The 20,144-nt window shown below is 55.8% G+C and overlaps 1 protein-coding gene across 3 annotated transcripts in view; it reads right to left on the bottom strand.

Annotated features, from left to right (window-relative positions):
* Positions 1-2,317: 2,317 nt before the first annotated feature.
* The window catches only part of TLN1 (talin 1), a 35,098-nt gene continuing 17,271 nt past the window's right edge, over positions 2,318-20,144 (bottom strand). For all 3 annotated transcript variants that reach the window (XM_066181009.1, XM_066181011.1, XM_066181010.1), the window contains 38 exons: positions 19,975-20,141; positions 19,486-19,614; positions 19,076-19,189; positions 18,747-18,860; positions 18,456-18,590; positions 18,177-18,305; positions 17,975-18,077; positions 17,694-17,902; positions 17,480-17,599; positions 17,119-17,316; positions 16,648-16,787; positions 16,455-16,548; positions 16,216-16,305; positions 15,923-16,045; positions 15,600-15,743; positions 15,111-15,272; positions 14,882-15,022; positions 14,480-14,661; positions 13,996-14,128; positions 13,774-13,875; positions 13,512-13,682; positions 13,199-13,348; positions 12,967-13,068; positions 12,744-12,863; positions 12,308-12,454; positions 11,383-11,549; positions 10,958-11,141; positions 10,585-10,710; positions 10,177-10,293; positions 9,912-10,097; positions 9,704-9,811; positions 6,688-6,793; positions 6,425-6,549; positions 6,007-6,132; positions 5,811-5,873; positions 4,950-5,132; positions 4,157-4,282; positions 2,318-3,550 (listed from right to left, as the gene is read on the bottom strand). In XM_066181009.1, coding sequence (XP_066037106.1) covers positions 3,419-3,550; positions 4,157-4,282; positions 4,950-5,132; positions 5,811-5,873; positions 6,007-6,132; positions 6,425-6,549; positions 6,688-6,793; positions 9,704-9,811; positions 9,912-10,097; positions 10,177-10,293; positions 10,585-10,710; positions 10,958-11,141; positions 11,383-11,549; positions 12,308-12,454; positions 12,744-12,863; positions 12,967-13,068; positions 13,199-13,348; positions 13,512-13,682; positions 13,774-13,875; positions 13,996-14,128; positions 14,480-14,661; positions 14,882-15,022; positions 15,111-15,272; positions 15,600-15,743; positions 15,923-16,045; positions 16,216-16,305; positions 16,455-16,548; positions 16,648-16,787; positions 17,119-17,316; positions 17,480-17,599; positions 17,694-17,902; positions 17,975-18,077; positions 18,177-18,305; positions 18,456-18,590; positions 18,747-18,860; positions 19,076-19,189; positions 19,486-19,614; positions 19,975-20,141 — 5,168 coding nt within the window. In that variant the 3' untranslated portion in view covers positions 2,318-3,418. The remainder of the gene's footprint in view (positions 3,551-4,156; positions 4,283-4,949; positions 5,133-5,810; positions 5,874-6,006; positions 6,133-6,424; positions 6,550-6,687; positions 6,794-9,703; positions 9,812-9,911; positions 10,098-10,176; positions 10,294-10,584; positions 10,711-10,957; positions 11,142-11,382; positions 11,550-12,307; positions 12,455-12,743; positions 12,864-12,966; positions 13,069-13,198; positions 13,349-13,511; positions 13,683-13,773; positions 13,876-13,995; positions 14,129-14,479; positions 14,662-14,881; positions 15,023-15,110; positions 15,273-15,599; positions 15,744-15,922; positions 16,046-16,215; positions 16,306-16,454; positions 16,549-16,647; positions 16,788-17,118; positions 17,317-17,479; positions 17,600-17,693; positions 17,903-17,974; positions 18,078-18,176; positions 18,306-18,455; positions 18,591-18,746; positions 18,861-19,075; positions 19,190-19,485; positions 19,615-19,974; positions 20,142-20,144) is intronic.

Below are 20,144 nucleotides of genomic sequence, written 5' to 3'. Positions count from 1 at the left end.
ATCTTTCTGCTCTAAATAAACTGTATTCCACAGGCAAAAAATTGCAAACCCTTCAAATCCCAGCTCCTCCAAAAATAACCAGTACTTTAATAACGATCGTAAATGCTTCTGGCACATTCCCAGCTGCAGGGTGGGCCGTGGGTCGGGGGGGCTGGAGGGAGATGGCGGAGGGGCCATGGGAGCCGTGTGGCATGTGTGGAAGGCTGGGATGGACTGGGGACAGGAGGGGTGCACAGGCTCCCCCAGCTCATTGCCCCTGGGCTGCAGCCAACCCTTGCTTGACGCAGCTTCTCGGCACCAGGGCTCCAAGAAGAGAGGAACAAAAAGTTTTTGACAGCTGAAGAAAGTGCCTTTTAGGAGCCCTCAGGCCCAGATGGTGGAAGGCATAAGGAGGGGTGTGAGCAGTCAAGGACCAACAGGCTGCTGGCTCCATGGGGAAAGCAGAAGAGCCACTGCTGGACTTTGGAGAGAAGCTATTAGTACTGATGAATTAGGCACATATTTGGACGAGGAGAGTCTGTAACTGCCAGTGCGTGGCTTCTGAGGGGAGGGGAAAGATTCATCTCCCATCATTCCTGGGAGAGAAGAATTGTTTTTCTGCGAGATGTTTCAGCCTAGAGCAACTTCATGGGTTTGAGCAACTTCATGTGCTCAGTGCGTGGGGCAAAGATGATGATGGGCATGGTGCGAGCAGCAAGGAAATTGCCCTGGATCCAGGCCAGCCCTCAGACATGCCCCCAAAAGATGTTGTTCTCCCTCTCTGCCCCCTCCCGTTTGCTCCAGGCATCATAGCTATGTCTGATGGACACTGCTGGAATCATCCAGGAGTCAAGGTCCATGACTCTGCCCTTAAGCCCATCCTCTGTGGTAACCTGTGGGACAAGGGGGTGCGGAGAGATGTGGATGCACATCCCTCCCATTGCTGCCCCGAGCCCTAGGGCTTGTCCTGGGCTAAGGTTTCCCAGGATGACAATCCCCTCTATATTTCATGCTAGGGTCAGACCATACTCCCAAGGAAAGGCTTGTCCTGACAACTAATGGGACCTTCCAGGTGCAATCCATGCTGCATCTTGGATCTATCTCTTGCATAGAGGCCTGGCACCTTATGACTGTCATCCCAGCTCCAAACCTCTATGTATATTTCCTGCACCTGCCTGCCAAAATAACCTTTTGATCAGTGTGTGAGATTGAGCGGCAGTGGTTAATCACACTGCTAATGTCCCTCCCCTGGTGTTTTATGCCACCACCTCTTGCTTGTACCCAAGCTGGAGGACACACAGTGGATATGCTTACAGCCCTGTGAAGGGGGTGTTGGAGCTCCCTTGTCCCCAGGATGCCAGGATGAGGCCAGAGCTGCTGTCATGCTGTGCCTGCTCTCTGTCCTTGCTGGACACTCCGAAGGGCCCCATGTCCAAGCTGGTACCTGGGTGAGAGCCTGGTGGCAGGTCAGGCCAGTGCAGATTGTCAGGGGACAGCTGGGATGACTGGGATGCCTGTGAGAGCGACAAATCCACCCTGGAGCCTGGCCAGGGCTAAGTGTCTTAGGAGAAACCGCCCCTCCACACTCCCAGGGACGTGACCACAAGGGGACAGGGCTTGCTGTCCAGGATACTGCAGGATGCTGCCCTTGCCACTGATGACGATTGTAGCTCACACTACCAGGAGCAGCCCCAGAGGCAAAGGACATGCCAACCTGCCTGTGCCCCTGTTGCACCTCACATCACCCCTGCCTGCCCTGCCACTGCTTAGGCCCCCCAAATCCCTGCTGAGTGACAGGGTGGGAACAGGTGGGGACACGCTGGGGCAGCTGCTGCCTGCACAGGTTGGCTCTGGGGGGCTATTTTGGGTTGTGAGATCAACGCTGGCAGCCAGGAAGGCTCCGGCCGCATTCCCAGACCCACACCACACCAGACTTCCCCACTGATGGGCCACCAGTGACTGTGGGGTGGGAGGTCCCCCACCTGCACCCCTATTGCACCCTACCCAGGAGGATGTTGGGCTGGTAGCAGGAACAGGGCCAGGAGCTGAGCTCCACACACAAATACCACACCCCTGCCTCCCTGAAGCCCAAATCTCCCAGAAACAAAATCCCCAAGATCCCCTCCTGAAGTGGTGGCCCCCCCGGCAGCACCTGCGAGGCCGGCACATGGCTGGCAGCAGGGGTCCGGCCTGCCGGGTGCCTGGGGCTGGACGTGCCTCAAATATTTTCCATGCTGTATAAGCACCCGTGGTACACTCCCCCCTCCTCTTGCCGGGAGGGAAGGCGCCCAGGGCCCCCTGCCTTCCCTGTCTCCTGGAGAGGCCCGTTGATACCCAGTTGGCAAGAAAGCAGGAAAACCAGATTTTATTGATGAATGCGTCTTTCTGAGGAGACACTGGCATCCCCCACCCCACCCCGGAGGCTTGGGGGGAGCTGGTTTCCTTCAATCTTTAATATGGGATGCTTAAAGTATCAAAATAGTGAGAGAAGCCTCAGCGAGTGCAAAGGGGAAGGGACAGGGGTCCCGGGGCCGAGGAGGGGTGGGATGCTGGGCTACGGGACCCCAGTGAGAGCTGGGTGTTAGTGGGCAGGGCATGAGCTGGCAGGGAAATAAATGAACTTTGAAAGCTGCAGGCTCGATACTAGAGAAATTGAAAAGTTACAAAAATACTGCAGATCTTGGAAAACAATGCAGGCACTTGGGAAGGAGGAGGAAGGCAGAGCTGGCTGGGGCCGCTGTTGGGGGGAAGCCCAGCAGGAAGGCAAAAAAACAGCTCTGGGGGTGAATTCATCACATCATCCCCCATCCTGAGTGGAGGCACTGTGGCTTCCAGCCCTGCTGCTCCCCAGAGGGGCCTGGGCTGAAGATACTAATGGGGTGGACTCAAGGCCTTCCAGGGTAGCTTCAGCCAGAGGAAGATTCAGTCAGCAATAAGGCATTGGAGGTGAAAGGCAGCTCCACGCAAGAGCTCAGCAAGGGGTAGCTGCTCCCCTGCCTGCCACTGCACAGGAAAGGGCAAGCCACCCCCACCTGTCCCCATCCCACGTGGAGGAGAGAGATAAAAGGGGCATGAGAGGGAAGGAAGAAGGCACAAGTAAATATCCCCTTGCAGTGGAGAGCTCTGTGGGCCCGCACCCCGGGGCTGGCGGGTGAGCCCTGAGCCAGTGCAGCCCCGGCTCCCACCCCAACCGAGTCCCTCCGAGTGCTCTGATTGTGCCTTGGGTGCTTGGGTGTGCATGGGAAGGTAGGCTGGGCAGCAAAGCAGAGTTGCTGGTGCAGCACCGGCTTGGAGGGGCAGCTGAGTTAGTCCCGTTGCTCTGGGTGCGGGCAGAACTCTGGTCTAGCTCAGACAGCCCTTTGCTTGTGGCGGGTTGTCTTAAATAGGAGCAGGCAGGTGGGCAGGCAGCAGTCTGTGCAGTGAGCAGAGGGTGTGCGGCTCAGTTCTGCTCCTCATCCCGCAGCTCCGAGGGCAGAAACTTGTACTGCTGCTGCCGGATCATTGCCAGCTTCTTCCGCGCCTCCTCCAGCTCCCGCTCCTTGCGCAGCATCTCCTCCTGGGCGGCAATAATCTGCCAGGAGAGAGCCCCACGGTCACAACTGCCTCCCACAGGGATGGCCAGAGCCTCTGCCACAGCAATGTCAATCCCAGAGCTGGGAACTCTGGCTGCTGCTTCCCTCCTATCACAGCCACTGCCTCACTGGGCATGAGGGCTGTTTGTCCCTCGAGTGGGAGCATGGTACTCTGGACATAAAGCAGAACAGCACAGCTTCTGGGCTCAGCCCCATTTACTGTGTAGAGTGTCCCAGCTGCAGGAAGCCAGCACTGGCACTCTAGCACCCCACGCTAAGTAGATCTCACCCTCTAGCCACTGCTCTGCTTTTTCCATGTGTCACAGATGCTGGGATACTGTGGGCTCTGCACCAAGGAGAAGCCAGGGCTTTATATTCTTGGGAGCATGCACCATCATCCACTGCTGCTTTTAGTGGGATAAGGTGTGGCCTCATTGTTTAACTGATGCTCAGTGGGATGGGTGAACTCACAGCATTTCTGTGAGGCTTTCTCAAGACATGACCTGTGCTGGTGGGTGGTAGGACATGCTTCTGAGACTGGCACACACAGGTTGTGGTGGCACCTAGAGCTGCACCTGCCCTGTTGGAGCAGCCTCACTCCTCACCTGTGCAATTCCTCCAACCATCTTCTCCTTCACCACCACCGTTTCATCATGGTCCTGGAAAGCAGCTGCCTTCTGCGCTGCCTTCACCAGATTGTCTGATGCCCTCTTCACGGCATTTCCAGCAGCCTGCAGCAGGGAGGAGGAGAGCGCCAGTGTGAGTCCCAGCCCCAGGGTATGACTGCTTCCCAGGGGTCTGAAGGAACTCCTGCCCCAGACTGGGCAGCAGGCAGGACCGGCAGCCAGGAGTGCTGTGAGCTGCAGGCAGGGATTCCTTTACATGGCTTGCTGCCTTGTCACCCGTTCATGACCATTTCAGGCGCTTCTGCTCCCAGCCAGGCTCTAGCTCATTTCTGAGCAGCAGGGCAGGGACTGGGAGGCAGCCCTGCAGCCTCGCCCCAACCCTTGGCTCCAGTGCTGAGACCCCATGTTAATCCCACAACACATGGGCATTAACCTCTTATGTGCCATGGCCTCTGAGTATTAAGAGTGCTACAAAACATGCACCCCACACAGTAACCTCTTGAATGCCAGTGAGGAAGTGCATCTGTTTCAAGTACTCCTGTGTCACGTCACTATTCCTGAATGCTGTCAGGCAGAGCAGCAAAGCAACACTCACATGCCTGGCACACAGCTAGCAGTGAAATCCAAACAACCTGGAGCCTGTGTTCCAATGAACTTCACACTGATTGCATACAGGCAGGGAGCATGAGCCCTGGACAGCATCCACGTGTCCTCACCCCACTCCCAGCCACCCTACAAACAACAGGGGCTGAAGAGGCAGCCTAGGACTCACCTGGAGCCGCTTCATGGCCTCCGAGTCATGGTCAGCCTTCACCTTGCAAGCCACCAGGAGCTGGGCTGTGGAAGCAGCCACTTGCTTGGCAGAGGAGATGAGCTTCTCTTCACTGGCATGGCCCTGCACTGCGGCGTTGGCGGCTTCACACAGGTTGTTGGTGGCAGCAGCCACCATGCGTGCCTGTGGCAAGAGTGATGCCTTAAGTTTTAGCTTTCATGTTTTTCAGATTCTGTGCTACCTAGGGGTGTAGTTCTGAGCCTCATATTAAGTGCCAATTCACAGGGTAGGTAGACAAAAGAAATCCTTTTCCTGTTGAAGACCAAGGACAACTTTCAGGCCCAAAAACATAAACAACAGTGGCCTGAAGGGAGAAACAAGAAGGATGGGACCTCACAACCTGAAGCTGTAATTGGACAATTAAACCCCAATATGCAAATGGACCAAAACATATGGAAGTGTGAGACCTTATGACCTGGGGTCCATTTTTGTGACCATTCTAAATCCACTGTGGATGTACCCCTGGTCAGGCTCTTGTCCTGCCCAAGGTGTACCCTTAAAGGCCTTTCAATAAATATCTACTTTATTCTCTAGCTCTGTCCAGTCTCTGTTTCAGGTCAGCCTTTCCAAGGCATCAAGAGGGGCTGTCAGGGGAGGTACAGAAACCCTGATTGGCTCCAAGGATGTTGTGGGGCATGGGATGGAAAGAACCAAGCATCCACAGCATGTGGAAGAGGAAGGAAGAAGCATGGGTGCTTCTTCCACTGAAGACAAGCAAAAGGGCCAAGCATCCTCATGTTTGCAGCAGGAGACAAGAGCAAAGCTTCACCCTCAACCCCTCAGCATGATCTTGATACTCACAGCTGAAATGAGACCCTGGGACCACTGTCCATCATCCACTGCATTGGCTGGGATGGCACCCACCTACGACGAATCAGGGGAGGAGTAAGGGTCACCACACTGCACACCTCTTGTCACAGGCATAAGGACTACAAGCAGCCCCAGAAGAAGGGAGAAACCTTCTCTACATTTTTTTCTTCCCCTCTTATGGCCTTACTTTTCCTTGGGCCACTAATTCCCGCTGGGCTGCTGAGGCTGCCTTCACCAGGGCACTCGTAGCTGCAGCAATGGATTTGGCAGCTTCCAGGATCTGCTCCTCAAAGTTCAGGCTCTCGTCTGCTTGCTGTGGGCAAAAGCAGAGTGTGAGTCTCAGACAGGAGTGCTGGGACAGATGGAGCAGAACAGGATAGCTGCAGGGGGCTGAGGAGAAACATACAAAGCTGGATTAAGGGCTGTGGTGTTCAGCAGGGCATGGGCTACCCGAGGAAAGTCCAGCTGGGGATGTGGGAGGTAGCAGGAGTACAGGAAGAGGGACCAACTGTCAGATGGGGCTTCAAAACTGGCTAATGCACAGGCAGGAGCCCCAGCCCACCCCAAGCTGAGCATGAGGGTCAGACAAGGCTCAGCACTGCTACCTTGGGCTTGGCTCTTGGTTTCAGCTGCTCCAGCTTCTTGGCTGCAGCCTCAATGGCAGCTGCTGCCCCCAACAGCTCATTCTCAGCGATGACAGTGGGGTCTTCTGGGTCAACCCACTCCGTCCCTAGGAATGCCGGGAAGCCAGACAAGTTACACCTGCATGCAGCCTCATTTCTGAGTTTCCCCGCCTCCACCAGCTGCTGAGCCCTCCACCCTAATCCCAGCCCTTGGTCCTGCTCCTCTGAGCAGGATCTTTCCTTACCTTTCATGGCCTCGGCTGCCTGGATGAGCTCGGTGACAGAGCTGGCCACACGCTTGGAGTAGCCTGCCAGCTGCTGCTTCAGCTCGTGGGTTGGCTTCTGTAGGATCTGGGGGGAAGGAGCAGATGTAAGCACCTGGAAAAGGGGGACTTCACAGGTCATTTTGGGGTGTGCTCCCCAGGGAAGTAGGGTGGGATGCCCCAGCCCCCTCCCACATGTGTACACATCAGGCACTGTCTGAGATGCTTTCTCAAGTGACTCTGCCTATTCTCTTTGTGCTCAGGATAGAATGATGTTTGCAAGACAGATGAGCTTCCCCCCCAGGGCCCTCCTGCATCCTTTCTGCACTCAGCAGCTACCCACACCAAGATTTATCCCCTGCAAATCATTTCAAGCTCCAGATGCATATCCCCATCTCCATCCCCATTTTGGAGGTTTGTTTGCAAACACAAGCTGGGCAAAGGGGCATACCCTGGAGTGATGTCTCAGCCGAGAAGGGCTAGCCCCATCAGGATGAGGCAGGCAGTGCCCTAAGGGTCCTCCCCTGGGTTGGAGGGACACATGCACACACCACAGCACACATGTGCACGCACACAGGGTCTGTATGCACAAGTAGAGCTCACTGCTGGCCCGACTTGCACCACACAGGCAGCAGCTGCCCATCAGCTACAGCAGAGGTGAGTACACAAACACAAACACATGGACCCCAGGGTCCCTGTGGACACACGCAAGCGGCACCCCAGAACTAGGCTGGGCACACAGACACGTCATGAGCAAGGCTCATACTGAGGTTAGAGACCAGCAGGCACCCCCGTGTTGCCTTACTCACCGGCTGACAGAGAGGAGGGAGAAGAGAGAAAAGAAAGCAGTGAACGCCCCAGCCAGGAGGAGGGGAGACAGGCGAGGGTAGGGGAAGGTGGGTGCTTTTTGATGAGGGGTGAAGGGCAGTCAAGAGGAGAAGTGGGAACAAAGGATCAGAGATCCTGGGTGGGGAGCTGTGCTGCCATCATTAGCTCTTATTCCAGCCTTGCAGTGCTGGGCAAGACAGGGCACCTGGATGAGGCTCCCACAATTAGAGGAGCCACCTACACTCAGAGTAGCTATAGATCCACTCTCCTTCTCACACCCTTTACACCTTATTTCTCCCCACCCTGAATTACTTCACTGCAGTTTTGAGCCACAGAATCTCTCTGCTTTTGAAGGGAGAGACCTATTGTTACCAAATACCAAGTCCCCATGGGGGTTCAAATTCCTATCCCTCCCCAGTGAAATATGCAGGCTTTCCCACTCCTCTGCCAGGAGCCATGTTTTCCAGCCCAAGACAAATAACCCATATTCTTGAACCCTAACCATACTTGTTCATGCTCTGCAGAAGGCACTGTTTCCCTTGGGGACACAGTGTACAGCAATGACCTTGCTGCTGCTGGAGAATGAGGCAGCACCCCATCTGCCATCTCCCCTCCCATTTCCCTAGATCCTTCCTGCTTGTGGTTTCCCAGGAACCTGCTGTCCTCTGATAAACAGGACCTGTAAGCTTCACTCTTGCCTTTGCAGACCAGAGTGCTGTGGGGACTGAGGTGAGTCCTAGCTTTTCCCTGTCCTTGTGCAGGGCCATCCCAGCAGAGTCACCAGCAGTGTGAGGCTCAGAGTACTCAAGCTGATGGCACACAGTGATGGCTGGTTCGCCCACATGAGCACATCTAGTCTAAGTGCCTTATTATTAAGCCTGCTGTCTGCTCTGACAGGTTGAAAACTGCTAAACTATCTCTGTCTGGAGCTGAAGGTACCCCAGAGGCTACAAGCTTAGTAAGAGGCACCTCCAGTCAACGTTTTAAGGGATATTCCAGTGTATGGTAGTCAAAACATTGCACAGCAGAAGGATGATGACACCCAAAATACAGGGGAATGGCGTGTTCCTGCAAGTAGACTGACCTCAGGCACTACCACACTAAGTCATTAGCCTAATCATCTGCTAACAACAGGTCAGCCAGAGAATTTCTACTCAGCACTCCAGCCTTGGCTGCCATGATTCATGTGTGCCTGAAGCATCTTCCAGGCAGACATTTGATCTGGATGCAGAGGATGGAAAACTCACTGCTCCCCTTGGAACGGTACCCCAGTGGTTACCTCCCTTGAATAAAACCACCCTTTGACTTGTCCTCTACTCAGCTTCAATTTCTAGCCATCAATTCCTGCCCACCTCCTCCTGCTGCTGCCAGTGCTGGTTACCCTCTGCCTAAGGGGGCTTTCCCAGCAGGAAACCACAGCCTGGGCTCCACCACTTTGTAGCTAGTGATCCCAGACAGAAGACTCTCACTAACCAGCTTAGTGCAACCTTGACACAGAGCTGAATCACTGTCAGTCTTTGTCCTGACCCCAGTCTGAGAGATCTCACAGCACCATGGGTTGAGTGTGCACATCCCCATATCGCCACTTCTGTGGCCTTGCCAAGAATGCAAACTATTGGAAGAACTTCACTGGATCTTTTCTACCATGCTAGAGGCTTAATTTACTTCTTGTAAACTAATGTTGCAGCTGAAGTCCTTGGGAGGACTCATTCAGAGGGAGACTGGATCAAAAGGGTGCAGCGGCCGCTTGCAGTCATTATCTTTGCTATGGCAGGCGCTGTCCATCTCCCACACATAGCGCTGTGGGCATGACACACTTTTTTTTCCCCACTGCCTGAAGTCTACTATTCCAATAACTTTTACTGGAAGCTGTATTTTTACAAGATTATGCTACCGTGTTATTGATTTCCAGGCTCCATCCGTTTGCAGCCAGTTAATCTACATCTGTTGTTAGCAAAATACCTTTCTTAGAGCCTGCTGAGCTCTATGACATTTGCTTCCAGGGCAGGGGCATGGACACACGCTGTGCCAGCACAGGCAATGAAGGGGGCTGTGCAAAGGCCTAAGTGGGAAGAGGTGAAGAGCCTGAGGACTTTGGGGATTTGGGGAACACACCGGCAATCCAAGGTCAGCCTCTGCCCACCCTGGGAACCGGGGTGGGGACACTCACCACCAGCACATGCTCCAGCAGCTCCAGGTAGCCATCAGCACACTCCTTGCCAAAGCGCAGCGCCCGCTGCCGCACGTCCCCGCTCACCTCTGGGTGGTAGGCTGCTTCCTGCAACCCGGAGACAGGGAAACCCCAATTCACATCCAGCACCATCTCTGCCTCCACCCACAAATCCCTGCTAGAGATCCACAGCCGCCACCTGCCCCACCTTGCAGGAGCGCAGCATGTCTGCGATGGCCCGGCGGCTCAGGTTGGCTGTGGCGATGACGTCCTCCTGCCGGCAAGAGTTGCTGGCAGCCACTGCTTTGGCTGTGGCCATTGTGATGCCTTTGGTCATGCGGATGAAGTCCTCCGGGGTGGAGACCTTGGCAGGAGGCACTGGGGAGGAGAAGACCTGCGAGGCGAGAGGCAGTGGTGAGGCATGGGGTGGCAGGTGAGTAGTGTGGCAGCCACGGCACCGCAGCCTTACTCACTGCCAGCTCTTGGCGAATGTGCTCGATTGTGGCCTCCAGTGCCCGTGTCCCCTTCGTGGCCTCATCCTCAACAGCCTTCACTGTCTTCAGCAAGGAAGTGACATTTGTCACCATCACCTATGGAAGGAGAAAGAGAACCAGGTGAATCCCCACACAAGCTTTGGCCTGTTGCCAGAACCTGTCCATCCCCCATGGATTGGTCCAAACCTGCCCCATATCCCCATACTCCACTCACACTGCCTCAACTGCCCCTCTGCATGCTGTGTTCCACCTTTTGTGTACCTTCCTAGCCTTTTGTCCTGACTGCACTCCAGTTGTGCTCCTGTGCCCACACAGGCAGAAAAAAACCCTTCTCTTTCTCCAGCCCCACTGCCTCCTCCCCTTCCTCCTATCACAACCAGCACAGACCTTGGCAGAGTTCTTCAGCTGGTAGACAGCAGGGTCATCTCCAGCTTTGCCAGCAGCTGCTTTGGTGGCACCAATCAGGTCTCCAAGTGCCTTGGCCACATCCTTCACAGCATTGATCAGGACCACCTGGGGAGAGCAAGACCAGGGGAATGGCTGAGAACAGCTTAGGCTGGGGGTGGTGTGGCCCAGCAGTTAGAGATTTGGGCACCACAAGGCACACAGGGAGTTCAGTTTAGCATGCACCAGCCAGTGCCCAGCCCCCTCTCTCCTCAACTCCTGGGATCCAGCCAGAACACTACATGACATCTGCATCCCTCAACCCCTCCAAGTAAGCTACCCACAGCCTCCACTCAGCCCACACACCCAATCACACCTGGGTTTCTGGGTCTTCAGATCCCAGGCTGGCAGCACCCAGCTTCACCACCTCTGCCAGGCGGGTGATGGTGGACACAGAGGACTGGGCAGCCTGGGCTAGCTTCTCCTGGCTGGCTGTGGCGTTCTGCACCAACACCTTGGTGTCCTCCACCAGTGCCTTGGCTGTCTTCAAAATTCCCTCCCTGGAGAGAAAAAGTACATCAGGAAGGACACAGCCCTGTACTGCACACATGGTCCTTGGGGTACAGAGACACTGTGGATCCTGGTTTTTCCATGTACAAGCTGGAGTTATGGGAAACTGAGCCAGCATGACTTGAGCTTGCAGCTCTCCTTGGGGCTGCTCCAGAGCTCAGAGAGACCATGGGACAGAGTTTGACACCCCTGTCTCTGGCTCAGCAGAGGCTGGACATGGTGCCTGGGTACCTGTGGTCAGCAAAAGTCTCAGAGTTCTCCCGGTTGAGGGTTCCTGCAGTAGCAAACATGATGGTGGTATCGAGGTCAGCAATGATGCCAGAGACAGCACTGGCGGCTGTGATGCAGGCTTGTGTTCCACGGTTCCCAGCTTGAAGAGCTGCCAGCACATGAGACACCTGTGGGGTATGAGTAAAGTGACTGGGGGAGCAGAGCAGGTTCAGGGAACCTTCACTGCACACACCTCCAACACCTCCAACAGTGGAGCTGCTTCATACCAAGGAGAGGAACTGAGAATATTTGGGTCTGCATACACCTTCTTAGCTTCCAGTTATTTATTTTTACTTTGCACCTATTATGTTTGTGGCTGAAAGATGCTGGACTCTGCTAGTTTTCAAATTAGTAAGATTTGCAGATGCCAGGCACAACTGACAAGTGTTTTACTTTTGTGTTTTTGCTTACAAGAACTGCTGCTCTACCCTTATCAACTAGACTGTTGAAGCCACATATTCATCTGCTCTTCAGAAGTGTGCTCTTTAGATTGGCTTGATGGATAGAATGCCAGCAAAAAGTAAAGGGGAAATTGATCACTGAGCATGAGCTCCAGGCATTGCTGGAGATGCTTTGCCCAACTCTGCAACAACTGATCTGGAGAGCCCTGGCCTGTCTACCAGTGTGTTGGTCAGTTTTCCCAGGCAGGCTGCAGCACCTGGACATCACACTCACCCACCATAAGCACCAACTGCTGCTAGAGTGCCTGCAGAGGGGGAACCATCCTTCACCCCATCAGCTGGACAGGGGGAGTGCGGCCAAGAGAGGCAACAGAAACCAACAGGACAAGGAAAGAATCCGACATCGTAGCTCCAAGGGCACATGGCTGAATCCAGCATCCCTCCCACCTCACCATGCTGTCAAACCTCTCTCTCAGACCACCTACCTTCTCAGAAACTTTGCGTGCACTCTCTATCAGCTCCTTCTTGGTGTAGGCATCACTGGGGCTGCACTGCAGGGCTCCAGCCTTGGTCACCAGGGCAGCACAGCCATGACCCAGCTCCTGCACCCGATGCTTGATGTGGGAGCCGATCTGCAGAGGAATGTGTGTGTGACAGAGTCAGCAGGGAACTAAGCCCTGCATCTGTGATACCCACTGGGAAACACCCGCCACCCAGCTCCTCTTTCCCAATCCTCCCACTCAGGAGAAGGAAAAAGGAAACACAGCTTTGCTCCTTGTTTCTATGCCATGTTTCAGTGGAGGTGTGAAAGCTGCCCCCAGCCCCAATGGGAGGTTCAAGTGTCCCTGCCCTCTGTTCTCACACCCTAACAGCCCTTGCTCTGCTTCACAGCACACTCCAGCACTTCCCCCAGGCTCGCACCTCCTCATTCTCAGCAGTGAGGGCAGCTGGCTTGGCTTCTTGTGCCAGCTGCCCATAGTCATGGGTGAGCTGGTTGGCGAGTATGCCCAGCTCATCTGGGTTGGTGGTAGATTTGGTGACCTGTTGATGGAAGAAGAGCAGGAGTTGGACAGGGCAAGGAGGGCAGCAGCCTGACTGAGTGGCAGGCAGTGCATTCTACAGTGACAGGCTTGCTTGCACCCACCATTTCCTGCACAGTCACTGCAATAGCCTTGGCTGTCTTCACCATCGTGGTCTGATAATCCACAAAGGTACCTTCTGGCTCACCCATGGGCCCCTCGTCCAGCTGCAAGAGACCACCAGGAGATTCTACCTCCAGCTCTGACCCACAAGGTCTTTAGCTTGTAGAGTTTGACCCTGACTCCTCCTCTCTCCCACACCCAGCCCTGTCCAGGTCCTCTCCTTGCTCCCCTCACCTGGTTGATAGCTTGGGTGATGGAGTCAACCATGCCCCCCACAACACCTGCAGCACTGGCTGCCTCATTCAGGGTGGTAGTCAGATCCTCCACCGCTTCCTTCATCATCTGCACAGCCTCTTCCAGAGCCTCCTGAGTGTGGGCAGCTTGCTGCAAGAAGAAGCCAGAGTGAGGGAAAGCAGGCTGCGGCTCCCCTCCCAAGAGGGATGCGGCACACTGACCCTGGGTTTTCCATGTCTGGCACATGTGTGTGCACCATACAGCACCCACATGCAAAGGAGGCATGCCACTGACATGTGCCCCTCCTGCTCACCTTGGGGTTCCCACCAGCCTCCTTGGCTGTGTACAGCATCTGCAAGGCGGATTCAGCCAGTGTTTTGGTCTGGTCCAGGAGGTTCATCTGCTGCTGGTGGTTGGGTGTTTTGGAGGCAGCACCAACAGCTGCCATAATGAGTGGCTCAAAATACTGAGCCATCTGGGACACCTAGGGAAGAGAAGTGTCAGCACCACCAGCTTCCAGCCCCAGCTGCATTGTACCTTTCCTCCCCAGGCACCAAGTGCCACACCCCCATTACCTTGTGTCCCAGCTGTGAGGCCTCGGCCCGTGCTGCAGCAGCCACAGGTTCGATCAGGTTGCTGATCTCCTGGACAGCTGTGATCATCTGATTGTGCAGTGCCTGTACAAAGAGAGGGTGTTACATGAAGCTGCAGCAAGGCCAGAGTCCCTTCATGCTGCTGAGTGCCCAGGGAAGGATCCCCAGTCCCTTAGGCTTGCCCACAGCATGTCCCTGACCCACCTCCTGGGAGATATCTTGCCGGGGGGCCAGTTGCTGGCTGATGGCAGCGAGGGATGCCTGGTCCACCTCCCGCAGGCATCTGTTCAGGACCTCAATGGCCTCATCACACTCCCGCTGTCCTGGAGCTTTGTCCCTGAGTGACAGATGAATCAGCCAAGCACTGGCAGCTGCTACACCACCTCTTCACCCCCAGCCTCAGCTGGTGCTGGTGAGGGACAAGACCCCTCTCCCGGGTTTTGGAGCAACCCAGTGTGATAGAGCCTGGGCACATCAATGTGTGTTCCCATCAACCCATGTGAGAACTGGAGGAGCAGCTTCCAGGAAGGACAAAAGGGATAACATCTTCCATCCTGTCCCTTGCCTGCCTGTACCAGCTGCATCCAAGGAGATGATGAGCCAAAACACCCCCAAAAATGCTTGTTCAGGGCAGAGGTATGTGCCAGCAGGGCCAGAGCCACAGTCATAGCAGAAGGACTCTGCTCACCTCATGTTGGTGATCAGCTTCTTGATGGAGTCTGAGACTGTGCGCGAGTGACCAGCGAGCACTGACCACTGCGGTGGGTCCTTGGGGTTGACAGCCAGAGAGCGGGCAGTCTGGATGAGACCTGCAGAGCTCTCCAGCATGGTCTTGGCTGAAATGACAATGGGCTCCATGGCTCTGCGCCCCTGCACAGGGATACAACAGGCTGGTGAGGTAAGGGAGTGGGCATGGGAAACTGCTCCCTCTCCCATGACCCTTACCCTGAAGCAGCCCTTTGAAGCCCAAGGTTTGCTGCCACCTCTCTATCACACCCCCTCAGTGCTGGCCTCCCAGGCTCAGGGAAGGCACAGCTTCTCTCCACCCCAGAGCAGAGGCTCCATCCTCCCTGTCCCAGCAGCATCCCACCTCTGGGCTTATCTGAGCAGGAACGGTGGCGAACTCTGGGTTGGAGGCGAAGGCTGTCAGGTTATCCACAGCCTCTATGAGAGGGGCGGTGGCAGCACGGCACCGCTCCCGGTTCTCTTCGTTGAACTCGCCATCCAGGGCCTGGCATGAAGAGACCAGAGCAGTTACCCAACCCCCACTGTACCCCAAATCTCATCACCACCACACTGCCTCAGAAAGGACTCAGCACCTTGATGGTCTTCACCAGGTTGGCTGTGCTGTTGGCCACCTCCTTGGCCGACTGGACAAACTGGCGCTTGGCCACAGGATTGGCAGTGCGGGAGGATGCCAGACGGCATGTGTTGCACAGGGCTGAGGTGTGTTTTGCTACGATGGTGGCTGCTGACAGCACCTGCAGGGGAAAGCAGAGTAACATAGGATCTAACATGATCCACTATTTCTACAGCTCTCCCTTCTCACCCACCCCATGCAGGGCACCAGTGACAACAGGCATTTCTTTTGGGACGCAAGAAGGATCACCAAGTTCCTGCATGCCCACAGAGCCCCTATGTGCACTGTCACCATTGCACCAAAGCTACCAGCTGGTTCTCAGCGCAGCTGATGGGGCCTGATAAGACTCGCCATTATCTTGGCCAACTCTTGGGATGCAGTACTTTCAACTAGCCTCCTACTCCTGATGCAAGCAAATGCCTGTAATGGAGCCCCACCCCACACTCACCTGGGACTGAGTACAGGCAGGGTCCACTAGGTTCTGGCAGGCCATCTGGATGGCTTGGTTAGCTCTAGCAAACTGAGTGGGGTCCACCAAGCCTTGCTGTCCAGCCTGGCTGTTGGGGTCTGAGACCCCCACAAGGTAGGCAGCCTAGAAGCATGGGAGACGTGGTGAGAGAGAGCCTGCACGCTGCAGGGAGGCTCAAAGAGGACATGGGTTGCCAAGGCGTCTGGCAGCATTTCCCACTGATGTGGAAGGGCAGAGGTGGGGTGCATGCAACAGCTATGCCCCTGGGGTAGGGCTCAGGGCTGGGACTGAGTGTGTCTCACCTGGGCAGCTGCCTCTGTCAGCCCACAGAGAGCTTTGGAGGCGGCACTGATGGAGTCGCCAAACTCGGGCAGTTTGCTGTTTTTGGCATTCTGGGAGATGCCAGCCATGGATTCTCCCAGCACCTGCAGGACACACCACACACTGGTTATGGAGACCACCTCTGACTCCTGCAGTGCCTCCAGGATCAGAGTTCACTGCGCTTCATTGGTAGGGGAAGAACCACCTTTCCCTTTGTTCCCATACCCTTCCCAAGCCCTCCCTATTCTCCCCTAAACCTCCATTCAGGGCTTACCTTGGAGTTCTCCATGACACTGTCAAGGCAGTTGAAGTAGGACATGTCATTGACAGTCTGGGTGGGGTTCTCCAACAATTCCTTCACCGTCTGCAGGGACAAAGGTGTCACATCCAGAGGAGCTGCAATTGCACTTGCACCTCCTCTTCATTCTCTCCTGTTCCTTGCAGTGGGGTGCAGCTCCCTCCACACCCAACACCTTAACCCCTCCACTGCCTTGTCAGTATGTGGCTTCTTACCTCCAGCTCCCGCAGGGCATTGTCACATTCCTTCTGGCCTGGGGCCTGCTGAGTGCACATGGTGATCAGCTGGTTAATACTGTCAGTCACAGCCCTGCCAGGGACATGGGAGAAAGATCCACAGATCACTGCCTGCCCCACCACCCAGCCCCACTGCTTTGGCCAGCAGCTCTCAGGGAGCAGTTCCTCTCACCGTGCTGCTGCTGCCAGCTGATTCTTGAGGTTGGGGGCGGCAGGGTCAGCAGAGAGAGCCTTTGCAGCCAGCAGCAGCTTGCTGGAGGACATGGAAATGCTCTTCAAGTTCGACACCACCTGTGCTTGGTCCTCCTTATTCTGCAAGGATCCAAGATAAGTTTTCTGCAGCACATTTTTGAAGTCCACACCCATCCTGGGTCTTCTCTGGGGATTTTCAAGCTGAGCTAGTTCCCTTCATCCAACTTGTCCACCAACAGCAAGGATACATGAATTCTTACTGAACTAACCCAAGTCACCTTGTCCCTGTTGCTGTGATCTTGCACAGCTCCAGACCCTATCTCCCTGGCTGTGTTGACCATAGCCACCCTAACCACCACTGCCTGGTCACTCTGCCTTTGGTCAGTCACCTTCTCAGATAACCCAAATCTCTCCCTGCATTCAGGATGCCCCAAGAGGCATTTCCTCTCACCGGGGACTGGCTGGCCATCTCCACTCCTGCCTGCAGGAATTCATTGAAGTCATGTCCGAATTTGCCAGAGGACTTGGCCAGATCTTGAGGGGTGCCACGTGAGGCCTGCACCAGCTCATTGGCAGACTGATTGAGCCCTGCTGCTGCCTGGTTCAGCTGGCTCTGCGCCTCCTGGAAGCTCTTGCTGCTGGGAGGGAACTGGAAGGAAGGAGAGAGGTTAGGAGAGGCAGAGAGATGAGTGCAGATAGTGGATGGAAGTCTGGCACATGCCTGGGGATATGCTAGAGGAACCCCATGTAGTTGGACCAGCCTGCATTGCCAGAAGACTTCCCCCTTCCCCTCCTGCCCCAGCTCAGCTCACCGAATCTGAGAGCAGTCTCTTGCTGGCCTCTCCCACCATGCGAATGGCAGCGTCCACGTCCCGCTGCCCTGGCAGGCAGTTAACACAGCGATTCAGGGCCTGTGACACTGCCTTGGCCACCTGTAGGGAAGCAAAGAGAGGTCACCACCTCCCAGCCAGCCTTACACCCCTCCCATAGCCTGACGGGGCACACTGGGGTACCCACTGCCCCCACCTGGGCCAGGCGCTGCTGGCTCTCTGGGTCACCGGGCTTGGCCACTGCTTTCCGGGCCTCCTCGATGAGGTTGTTGGCTTTGTCCATGACATCACTGGCACAGTCCAGCATGGCACTCTGTGCCTGTGGGTCGGAGGTGCTGGCTGCCACACCACGGGCAGCCTGGCTGAGTGAGCGCAGGGCCTGGGCCACTTCCCGGGCAGCAATTCCTGAGGGGATGGAGAGGTCAGTGCCTGTCAGCTCAGTGCCCCTTCCCCCAGCTTTGTTGTGGAGGCCAGTACCTGTGTAGTTCTCATTGCCTTGGGCCACCTCTCCCAAGAGGTGGGCGATGGCAGAGCTGACAGCTTTAGTGCTGTTCCCCAGGTCCTGGGCACACTTCTCCATCTGTAGGGGGACCGAGTTGGGACATGTTGGTGAGCTGCACCTTTTGGCAACTCCATTGCCCCAGAGTCCACCATGAGCCACCCTTCCCTGCACCCTCACCGTCTCTCCTGGCAGAGGCTTGAGCTTGCCATCACGGGCAGCTGCCCTGGCTTCCTGCAAATCCCTCTCCAGGCTCTGCACCAGACCCAGTGCAGAATCTATCTCCAGGGGTCCACATGCCTCCTGAGCCTGTGAAGGGGCAGAAGGGAAGGTGAGCAAGTGACCACTGAGCCCACCTGGCTGCAGGAAACACCAGAACCTGCCATGAGGCTGTCTCCACTGTTTCCCACTGCTCTGCACAGCTGGTGCCTCACTGGAGAATGAGACTCAGCCTCTCACCTTCTGGGCAGCTGTGCGGAGCTCAGCTAGAGCTGCAGCCAAGTTCTTGGCACACTGGCTGAGCTGCATAGCAGAGGCTTGGTCCGTTATGGTGGGGACAGTGGCCTTGGCTGCAGCGACCATCTTCCCACCAGGCTGTTGGGGCAGAAAAAAAGCAGTGAGATGGGGACAAACACGCAGCGTCTCAGCTGCCTGTGTGCAGAAGATCTCCAAGTGTCTTAAAAGGGTCAGGCACGGTATGAAAGCTGTAATGCCAGAGCTGGCATGGGAGTCTCTGGGCAGCATGGGTACCTGCAGGAAGTTCTGGCTGGCAGCAATGAGAGCCAGCTGAGCACTGGGGCTGTCCGGCTGGGACTGGCTTCCTCGCACACCCTGCACCAGCATTGGGATCTGCTCTGCCACCACCTGTCAGAGAAAAGGGTCACTGGAGAGGATCAGTTAGAAGGACACGGATCCAACCCAGAACCAGTGACTAAAAGATCATCTCCTACAGGACCTAAGTGAGGACCCAGGATCCAGTCTGACCACTGTGAGGGTGCAGGAAGCACCAGTATGGCTGATGGGAGATAAGACAGGGAAAGGGAGCAGAGGAGACGCCAGGATCAGGCCTAGCCCCTTACCTTGCAGCTCTGCACCAGCTGCTGCTGCGCGGCGGGGTTCTTGTTGGAGGAGGAGGCATGCTGAGCGGCAGCAATGGTCTGTGTGGCTGAGGCGGCGGCCTGCTTGGCTGCATGCTGGCACAGGGAGGCACAGGTTAACACTGGCAGTCTGTATCGAGCCCCCTGCCATGACCAGGGCCCAGATCCCCCAGACAACTTCTGCTGTGCCTAATCCTGCAGCACCCAAGCATCCCCAGCACCCCAAAGCAACACAGTGGACACAGAGAAGGTAGATCTCTCTGTGATGTAGCATGGACACTTGTACTTGAAAAGGACTTTACCCCTCTGGAAAGAGGAGTTACAGACCTGGTCAGGTCTTGCTTACTGACTATGCTTGCCTGCCCTCTGCAGAACCTTGCCCAGCATCTCACCTCCAACTTGTGCACAAGCTTCTTCTTGATGGCATTCTGGGCTGCAGCGTTGGTTGCCATGCGGAGCCCTTCTGCTGCCTCACGCAGCCGTTGCTGCTGCTCTTCGCTGTCTGGGTGGGCTGCAGCTCCCTGGAGAAAACAGAAAACCCATCACACCTCTCAGGGACCATGGAGTTGCTTTTCCCCCTGAAGCAGCACCTCTGCTCTGGCCCCCACAAGGCAGCCCTGTTTATGGTACTCAGGACATGTTCAAAGCCTCTCTGGAAGAGTTCAGCAAGAGGAGAGGTAACAGCTCCTCTGCTACCACCCACAGTTTCCTGAAGCTCCTTCACAGGATGACTCCAGCCCACAGGTCTCTGGCTCAGTGCAAGACTTTGCCCTGGTAACTGCTGCTCAACCAGGGGCTGCTCATCCCCTACCCAGCACTGAGCCAATAGCATTGGACAGGGCTGGGGCCAAAGCCAGCACCATCCTTCCCCACAGACTGACCTTTGCAGCCTCCACCATCTTGGCAGTGGCATCAGCCAGGATCTTGGCTGCACTCAGAAGCTTGCGTGAATTCTCCAGGTCTGTCTCTCCCTCAGCATCAGCTTTGATGGCATTGACAAGGTCAGAAGTGGCCTGGGCCAGAATACGAGCCTGACGCACCATTTCCCCTG

The sequence above is a fragment of the Chamaea fasciata genome, unplaced genomic scaffold, assembly GCF_029207755.1.
Source record: "Chamaea fasciata isolate MVZ Bird 193981 ecotype frontalis unplaced genomic scaffold, bChaFas1.0.hap1 SCAF_4, whole genome shotgun sequence".
Lineage (NCBI taxonomy): Eukaryota > Metazoa > Chordata > Aves > Passeriformes > Sylviidae > Chamaea > Chamaea fasciata.
The sequence above is the reverse complement of the archived record's forward strand: the minus strand, read 5'-3'. Positions and strand labels throughout refer to the sequence as shown.